Source organism: Hyposmocoma kahamanoa, unplaced genomic scaffold (genome assembly GCF_003589595.1).
Source record: "Hyposmocoma kahamanoa isolate Upper Pololo Valley unplaced genomic scaffold, ASM358959v1 96277, whole genome shotgun sequence".
Classification (NCBI taxonomy): Eukaryota; Metazoa; Arthropoda; class Insecta; order Lepidoptera; family Cosmopterigidae; genus Hyposmocoma; species Hyposmocoma kahamanoa.
The window spans coordinates 1-10319 of NW_020655174.1; the positions used below are offsets into that span (position 1 = coordinate 1).

Here is a 10319-nt window from a genome sequence, read left to right on the forward strand (position 1 = left end):
TACCATGAGATTACAGTAACATATATATAGCTAGCGACCACGTAAGAACGATTACGATTCGCGATTTTAAACAGCGAAGCAAACGCGATGGAAGCGCGCGACTGCATCGATAACGGCCATACAAACGCGCTATTGCATCGCTACACTTGGGACTTATAGACGATTGCATCGATGTAATCGCGCGTTTGTATCGATGCAATCTCGCGTATGTATTGATGCGTCGCGCGTTTGCATCAATCGCAAGTGTAGCGATGCAATCGCGCGTTTCACGAACGTTTAAAATGTTTGTATACAAAATGTAGTTTCCTCTTGTGACCGCTCGAGGTACTGTACAATTTGCCTACAAAATGGTCAAGTATTTGACGCGGTCGCTAGCAACAACTGTCACTGTAATCTCTTGGTACTATGCCTCTACCATGAGATTGCATTGACATTTATCGCTAGCGACCGCGTAAAATATTTAGTATACGAAATGTTATTTCTTTTTACGACCGCTAGGGGCGCTGTATAATTTGCCATACAAAATTGTCAAGTATTTGAGGCGGTCGCTAGCAACAACTGTCACTGTAATCTCTTGGTACTACGCCTATACCATGAGATTGCAGTGACATTTATCGCCAGCAAACGCGTAAAATATTTAGTATACAAAATGTTGTTTCTTTTTGTGACCGCTAGAGGTGCTGTATAATTTGCCATTCAAAACTGTCGCCATTCATAATTTTAAAAAATTACTTGACAATTTACGCGGTCGCTAGCGACAACCAACTGTCGCTGTGATGTCCTGGTACTAGCACTACCAGGATAGTTTGCAGGCAGCTCAATTCCGCAACTATTCGCAGCAGAAAAATCGTGTTTGGGCTTTTTGAATTGGTCTCGACGACTGATGGAAACTTTTGGAGTACACTGTTGTGTATAGGGGGTATTGTAGCAGATAAAAACTTACAACCGCCGCCATAGTTATGTTTAACTTGTATACTTTATTAATAATATTTGTGTGGATACAGAGATAAAGGTAGCTTTTCGCGGAATTTCTTGTACTACGTAACGTAAAGTCCATAATATACTTAAGTGTACTAGTTATCTTTCCCCACAAACAAATTGCAATATTTTTTGCATTTTGTTGTCTTTATAAATAATTTTTTTTTTTCAGAATGACAATATCAGAAACCATTACGCACAATGGTCTTAAAAGTGTGGTCAGCATCAGCTACGTGGAAAGTAGAGACGGTGGGAGCTACGAGTGCAGAGCTAGCAACCCTTACGGAGTAGCTGCTTATAATATTTTTTTAAATATCCTGGGTAATATATTATTGCTTTTAAACCAAAATTTATTATAATTATAAGGTACCTACTCACGACGACAATATGCTCTTCTCTAAAATACATTTTAATAACGTGCATTAAACAGCCTGCTTGCCGTTCAAGATCCATAAATTGAACTCTATACCACTGACAATATGAACGACGCTGCTGTTGATTGTAGATCTGGACATTATATAGATATCTCCAGCGAATAAGAATCACTTTCCACATTATGCTACGGTAAAACAGGTCGTAACGAAAACAAGTATCCAGTACAAATGATGCATCTACTATTTACATTTACTCATTTATACATACATTGTCGCCTTTGTGTTCCCAAAAAACATTGAGCTGTTTGATGACGGGTTGGCCAGGTAAAACTGTCAGGCGACTTGGTTGCCTTCAGCAAGCAATGGTCGACCAACAAATTTTAACGTGTCGATGGTCACATCCCACCACGATGAAATTGCATAGGGCCAGGAAATACCTACCTATCCGATCAGTTTGTTGAATATTTCGAACGATTTGTTGTGTTTCTGATCTCGTATTTATAATGACGAAATTTCGGCGAAGGCGGCAATGGTCACGGTGTAAACAACGCGTCGACTTTGCCGCCTTATCAGCGAATTCGCCTTACCGAAGACGTATAAAGGGCCAAGTACATAGTCTGCCGAAGGCGGCAGTTGACCCTGTGCATCGAGTATATAACCAGAAATAGAGACGAAATGTCATTTAATTTGTTTGAAAACTATTCTGCCATATCATTACTGTAACAACTGCTCTCCGATTGGCTAGCCCAAGTTCGAAACAATTGACGGGTGTCGTCAATGGGTGTCGTCAACTGTTTCACTTCAAATCGACCAGTTAACTTGAGCTTTGCTGACGAAAATTGTAAAATTACATATTTAATATTTAATTACCGATGAAATGTGATTCCGTTTGTTTTGTAATTAGATGTTTTGCTGTTTTTCCCACACCACCGAATAGAACAGCACGGCATTGTTAGAGATATTATCTTTATTACAATAAATACAGAATATTTTTTGGAATATACGGAGACGTACACACAGGTCAGTAGTTGGCCTGTCTGTATTTCAGTACAAACGAGAGTTGATATTTATAAGAGCTGTATCACTAATGTGTTACCAGGAATATATGACCCTTATTTCGTCTCTATTTCTGGTTATAGGTATACTCGATTTCCCTGTGTAAACACGCCATAAGCAAAGGATGCAAATATTTTAAATACATTTTTTTTACTAATACCTACAAACTTGGGAATAATTTTATCTGCAACTGTATACAATTTTATACTCATACGTCTTTTTTAAATGTTTTTCTAGAACCCCCTACACCTCCATTGGATTTACAACTAGATTCAGTTACCAGCAACTCAGCGAAACTTTCTTGGAGAGATACTATCAGTGCTCACGTTCAATACTACACCGTGCAATATACTAGCAATGATTTCAATCTATGGGACGCTGCAAAGAGCATTAATATTACAAGGTAAGATTAAAGGTGTGACTTAGAAGAAAATACACGGCATTTCACATTATTTAATAAAAGGTATTCTACAGGGTACGTTTTGTATTCAAATTTATTTATTAGTCCCAAAAAACTGCCTTGTAAAACTTCTGTATGACCTTTAAAATTGTCATATTATTATTAGGGGCTATACAAGCAAACGTTTCATGTCCAGTTTTCTTTTCTTTTCATTTGAAATGACCTGAAGCCTTGAAGTAAACTATAATAAGTTTATGTGATATTTTGGTGGTATAATAATAAATACTTTTTACAGTAATTTAACGTCATTTTTATTTATAGACAAGACAGCGATCATAGGCAAAGCATAGAGTTGCGAGATTTGCAACCGGCTTTAGACTACAGAGTTCGAGTTGCGTCAGGCAATCAGGTGGACTTGAGTCCTTTTACACAAGCTATTCATTTCACAACCCAACAAGAAGGTGAGACAATCACAACTATGCTATTATATATATTTGGCAGATAATATTTGATCATAAATATAGATGGCGACGAAAAACATCATACTTTTATTTTGAGGAAAACGTTCAGCTGCTAACATATTTCGAATAAATATGTTAGAAAATATAAACACAAAACCATGACAGTAATTACGTAGCCTCGCACTAGGGAAACCCTGTGTGGTGGGTACCATAGATATACACATAGACAGATAACCACAAATTACACCCAAAGTTACAAGAGAAATAAGTACACTACATAGCAGCGCAGCATAGTAACCGTTCGGACACGGATGCAGTTAAATCATTTACTAAACCATTCATTCAGAAACACGTTTTCTATATAAGTTCCACGGAAAATCGAACCTGAATATTTTAAACATTAAGTTCAGACTCCTGAATGCATAAGCAGTCACCGAGCCTAAAAGTCTAAAAGTTTTTGTGGTCTAACCTTTCAGCACCCTCCTCAACGCCTTTAGGAGTACAAGTGGTACAATCAGAGAGTCCTGGCGAGCTGATAGTCTCGTGGTTGCCACCACCCAGAGACAGTCGCAATGGACTACTACAGGGATATCACGTTAAAGCCGTGCCGAGAATTAGCGAAAAATCAGGTCAGCTTTCATTTAAACATTTAAATTTATGTAAATAGGCAGTGACAGGAAAGAGCTATTTAATATTCTTCCCTGTTTCAATTTCGAGAACACTTTATCATTAAAGTTAGAAGTCTGATTGTGACTCCGTAAAAAGATGAATTGTAATGTCAAGAAGCACTTTATAATTTTCAGATCCTAACGACACTCAAACAAAAATATTGAAAGTTATGGCAAGAAAAGGGAAACAAGAGACAACACTTAGTGGTCTGTTGAAAAATACTAGGTAAGGAAGGGCAGTTAGTTAGTTCAGTTAGTGCATACAAAATGAATATTGATATTTTCTATGAAAAACTTCAGGTATGCTGTGTCAGTCAGTGCCTTCAATTCAGCTGGAAATGGACCTTATTCATTACCAGTGTATCAAACTACGAGAGAAGGTGGTGGGTATACTTAATTTTAAATGACTTTTCACTGTTTAGATATTTACAAATAAAGAAAAGTTTAAGTAAGTTTTTACTTAAAAATACTTTAAATATGTGACAAGTTTTTTACAAATATACTATGTAATAATATGTATATATTGTTTTAATTCTACGTCTGTAAGGGTAACTAAATGCTATATTTATTTAAACTTTCAGCTCCTGAGCACCCTCCATCAGCAGTTGAGTGTCGTGGTGTTTCTTCAACATCACTTCGTATAGCTTGGCAACCCATCTCTTCCCATGGAAGTTCACTACTAGGGTACTCAATTTACTACAGCACAGAAGGTTAGAGAAGCTTTTGATTATGTAGATGAAGATTATTTTCGTTATTTTTTTAGTTATTTTAATAAATTTCGATTTCCAGATCCATATTACGTTAGGAAATGAGATTAAATAACAAATTAATATAATTTCTTGTACTTCACTGACACTATAAATATTTTTGAAGTGAGGGTTCTACAAGGCGCTATTAGTTCCTCCATTATTTTGTGTTGCAATTAAAAATTTCTTAAACGAGATTGCTGAAGATTGTTTTTCATACGTTTTCAGATGGAGCATGGCAAAATACATCTTCTCTACATACAGAGATATATCTTCAACCTTTACTCAAATATACAAACTACACAATTAAAGTTGCTGGATATTCTAACTATGGATTGGGACCATTTTCTTATCCCGTTGTTTGCACTACATTGCAAGACGGTAATTATTCAAAAATCAAACTATTTATAAACCGACAGCTAGTAAGTAAAACTTTATTTCACCCCGGTGTTCATTAAATTTTTTTTCGTACCCACTATATCAAATGAGATCAAATTACGTTTTAAAAATAATGTGTGAAAAATTTGTAATTACTACAAAGAGGGAACAGTGCGATCATTTTGAGTTCCTTACCACAGACTCCCAGTTATTATCCATGTAGCCCTAGCACTAACATTAAAGTTGTTTTTATATGTAACTCTAAGTTCTTTTTAAAAAATAATATTCATTTATGCAAATAAAGTAGTTCTAAATTCTTTGAATTTCAAGAGTTTCTTAATTATTCGTACTAAAGAGTCACAACCATTTCTTCTAAGTTCTGATGTACCGACTTTGGCTGTTTCAGTGCCAGGTCCACCGGCAGCAATTAAAGTTCTAGTTTCATCAAGCACTTCAATTCTTATTAGTTGGAAGAGACCGAATGAACCCAATGGTGAAATTTCTCACTATACTATTTATGTCAAGCCAGTTTCAAGGTAAATCATTCTTCTTTTTCTTATAAGCATTTCAAATAGTTTGACATTCCACCTGATAGAAAATAGCAACTATCTCTTTAAGCCACTCACGAAAAGGAATTATAATATAATAGAATATTCCATTAATGCTGCTGACTACAAGATATAAAACACAACAACGTTGCTTTGCGGCAAAATAACATTTATATAGGCGGATTCTGTATAGACAGACGACCGCAATTTAAATTAACTGTTTGAAGTTATTTGACGTTATTTGTTTTTAAACTGTTACGTTGCATTATAACGACGTTACAAACGGGTATAAATGCTATAAAATTGTACAGATATTTGGACGCCTATCTATAGTCACGACGTTTTGGTCAATTTGCACTGACCCTGGTCACGGGCTGACTCACTCTTATTTCGTCGCGTTTATCCCCGTTACTTTATTTGGTTGTGAAATTATCTACATGGAATCAAACGTAGCTCCTAGGCAGCAAAGCAAATAGTTCCGGTTGAGGCTTCCTTTATTGACCTTATAAGTCGTTCATAATACGTAACGTAATTAGTTAAACAAAAGAACACGAACCCATTTGTCCGTCAGTCCGTCAACCAGCCAGTATTACTCTAAAAGTAACAGTCAAAATGGCGTTTTTGGGAATATGGTATTTTGTCATGGAAATAAACTTTCAAAGCGCAGTAAGAAAACTTTGTCAGCTCATAGCAATTAGCACAATATTTTGAAGAAAATAATTATCTGACATCTCTTCATTTATTTCAGTACAAGCTCACCACAAACTTACCGTGTAGAACCGACACAAGAATCAAATCCATCTCGTCAACTATCGGTTCCAGTATCAGGACTGTTCACAGGGAGACAATATGAAGTCTTTGTCAGGGCTCACACGGTGGCTGGAGAGGGCGCACCGAGTAATCGTGTTCATATTGAACTGACAGCTAAAGGTTAGGTCTTGATGTTAAATGAAGATGACGTATAATCGTCTTTAAAGTATAATGATGATAGAGTATAATATTCTACTTACAGTGGCGACTAAGTTACGAAGTGTGGCAGAAAAGTAATGAGACTGATTTTTTATTTATCTAAGTATTTATTTCTTCTAAACATCAATGTTATCCCTTTCAAAGTAGTTCCCTTAGGCAGCTACACACCGATGGAGACGTTGTTCCCATTGTTGGTAGCAGCGCTGGAAGTCTTCAACCGGTATGATCTTCAGCATGTCCGTCACACTCTTTTGGATGTTTTCCAAAGCTCCGAAATGACGTCCTTTGAGAACATTTTTCAGTTTAGAAAAAAGGTAACAGTCACAGGGACTGAGGTCAGGTGAATAGAGGGGCTGGGGAACCACAGGAATGCCTTTTGAGGCCTTTTTCAAAAATTATGTTATGGAGGGGACAGTGTGGCATGGGGTGTTGTCATGATGGAGCATCTATTTGTCTGCAATGTCTGATCTCACGCGAATGACCTTTTTTCTGAGATTTTCAAGGACCCCAGCCCACCTATTCACCTGACCTCAGTCCCTGTGACTTTCAAAAGACATCCAAACTTCCAAACGAGTGTGACGTACATGCTGAAGACTGTACCGGCTGAAGACTTCCAGCGCTGCTACCAACAATGGGAACTACGTCTCCATCGGTGTGTAGCTGCCCAAGGGAAATACTTTGAAGGAGATAACATTGATGTTTAGAAAAAATAAAAACTTTGGTAAATAAAAAATCAGTCTCATTACTTTTCTGCCACACCTCGTATATGTATGTGTGAATTGTTCTACCGCTTAATTGAGTCGGTTCCTGAGGTAGCTGCGCGGTGCGGGAGGAGAGACAGTTTACGTAACAGTTATGTCTCGCTGTGCACGGGATAATTTCAATAAGATTTTCCTGACGATAAACAAACAGGAAGTTGATTGAAAAAAGTGTCCACCAAATTAGTCAATTGTTGACAAGTGAAACGATAAATACTATTTGATTTATAATTGAAATTAATAGACAAGTTATTTGACACTTTGGAAACGACAGTTACACAGTAGGCCTGCAGTGTGCTAGGATTGTAGGTGACTTGCTTCACTTTTTATTTTGCGTTATAACATTCGTGAAATCTAAGCGAATAAGCACAGTAATTACAATCATAATGTTATTATAAATGAGATTGATTTATTGAAACATCTCGCCCGTCATTTTTTAATTATGCTTTCCTTCATTTCTAGTTGTCGCCGGCGTGTCTTCTCTTGGAGGCCCCATATCAGTGGGAGTTGGGAGTTCCCTTCTTCTAGTCTGCCAATGCGTTGGAGTGCCTCCACCGAGGACCGTATGGTACCACAAGCATAATATCATCACTCATCATCCCAGGTTCACCAGAAACCATGATGACAGTCTTTTAATAAACAGTAAGCTACGAGTTGTTTTTAATTTGATAATGCAATCATATCAATTATGATTTATCATGGATTCATCATGGATGAAGTATTTATATGACTATGTATGAACACGGAGTGACCTCTACAAATCTGTCAGATTTTATGGTGTGATTCTTTCTACCCTTATATAATTATAAGCATTCTCTTTGTATAGATATAATTTTATCCTGAAACCCCAAGGTGGGCACCTTAAAGATTTCTACCTAGCAACGGAGTGTATTGTTGATTTTAGTTTTGTATTTATTTGAATTTTGTTTATATCGTATTTCATTCCAATGAAATACTTTCCCAGTATCCGGTTACCTTTAATCAGGCTACAGGATTAGGCTACGTTGGCTTTGATACTAAACGTTTAGTGAAACAATTACTTGGTTGGTTTTGGTAAATAACGCTCTAGTTGAATTTAATATTGTATTTTCTTTAGTCGGTTATGGTCTTCTTTTCAGATATCGACTTGTCACTCAGCGGTAACTACACTTGCTTAGCTAAAAATCTCTACGGTTCAGATTCAGTATCTTACGATGTATCAGTGCTACCGACTCCTGAGCCTCCAGTATTAAGAATCACGTCTCATAAAAATGCTTTACATTTGAACTGGGATGAACCTCGACGTGGGAGTGGAAAGTCGCAGAAAATTAGTAAGTAGTCTTTGGAACTATGTACGCTGACGAAGCTCCGTAGAAGCTGAAGCATGCTGATAACTGGGATTCATATGATTGATATTTTTAACAGCTATTTGTTTTCCCAGTTTGTGATAGTGATCTTTTTGATGTTGATTTTTTTATTGAATATCATGACGATTTTTTTTTAATTTTTTGTGATATTACTCCACCAGTTTGTTGTAATTATTAATACAAAAGTCGAACACGAAGGAAATTTCTTTAGAACAAAACCGAAAATCAATAAAAAAGATCCGCAACAAACACTTAAAAAAATTAAGTTTGCTGACTCGATCTCTAGTTCAGTTGGTAACGCGGTGGCACAGTCTTTTTTATGTTACTTGAATCGGCCGTAAATATAATTCACTCACCACATTTAATAGCAGTAGGGCTCGTTTTGAAAGATTTTGTCTAGGGAAGTACTGCCTCCTTACCTATTTCTGCCGCCAAGCAGTAATGTGGACATTACTGTGTTTCGGTTTGGAAGAGTAAGGCTGCTGGTGAAATTACAGGCACATTGGATTTGTCAACGTATGTCCCAAAACGATGGGCCCAGTGGCAGTTCTCCTCAAATATTTGCAATTTAAAGCTTTGACTGGGACTGCAACTACTATTTACAAGCAATATTTACTATTTCGCTTACCACCACGTGCACGATCTCTATGCTCTTTGAAAATAATGAATACCAAGAGAGCGAAACTGTGATCGTTGCCAATACAGTTGTAACCACAGAACAATAGTTAGGTTAGTTAGCGTCAGACGCGTGTCAACTGCCATTTTCGTTTGCATGGTATGGACAGAACGTCATTCTTTCGTGCAAATTCTCTAAAATTCTAAAAAATTGCCTTATCGTGCTGTTTTGGAGTGCAAAAATGATAAATATTAACCGTGTAATATTTAGGTATTTTATTATATCACTGGATAGTCTTATATGAATCAATTTTTAACCGACTTCAAAAAAGGAGGAGGTTATCAATTCGACTGTATGTTCTTTTTTTTTCTTTTTTTTTGTATGTATGTTACGCGATAACTCCGGTATTTATGAACCGATTTTCATGATTCTTTTTTTGTTGGAAAGGGAGTACTTCCGTAGTGGTCCCATTTTATTTTGAAGGAAATCATCCACCTCTAAGGGTGGCTGTTCACGCATGAAGATTCATTTTTATGACTAGCGCCTAACTTTAATTTAGGAGCAATTACTTTTAGCAATTATTTAGTTGATTTTGCTATTTATCCAATTCAAGGCGTTTTTCCCTCGATATACTTTGAGTAGTGTCGTAGTGAGAACCTATTTTTATTATCTCCAGTATCAAGTCCTGTGTAGTAGCGAACTAGGGGATATTTCAATGAAACTTAGCAAATAGGCGTAATTCCACGTACTTTTGAGGTCGGTTTTTTTAGTACTCTGTATTGAGATTATTATCTACTTATCGAATTTTTTTTTGTTACAAGAAACGAAAGTAAACTTCTTGTATGGAGAACTAAATTAATAACTCCAATTCGTCGTGGTTCAGCAATTAATCGGTAGATGGTAGCACATTGATAGAAATTTCAATATATCAAAACGTAACTTGTAATAATGATATTGACGGTATTGAACTTTCAACGATATACCAACAGGATAAAGTTTAAATTATATTAACAAACCAGAA

The 10319-nt window shown here is 36.5% G+C and overlaps 1 protein-coding gene across 1 annotated transcript; it reads left to right on the forward strand.

Moving 5' to 3' along the window:
• Nucleotides 1-1150: 1150 nt before the first annotated feature.
• LOC113238511 (Down syndrome cell adhesion molecule-like protein Dscam2) lies at nt 1151-8646 on the forward strand (the record flags this gene model as incomplete). Its single annotated transcript, XM_026475337.1, has 12 exons — nt 1151-1299; nt 2646-2811; nt 3130-3269; nt 3746-3898; nt 4073-4163; nt 4238-4320; nt 4519-4647; nt 4912-5064; nt 5468-5597; nt 6358-6539; nt 7799-7978; nt 8455-8646. Coding segments are annotated over 12 exons (1748 nt in total), but the record flags the coding sequence as incomplete, so codon positions are not given.
• Nucleotides 8647-10319: the final 1673 nt, after the last annotated feature.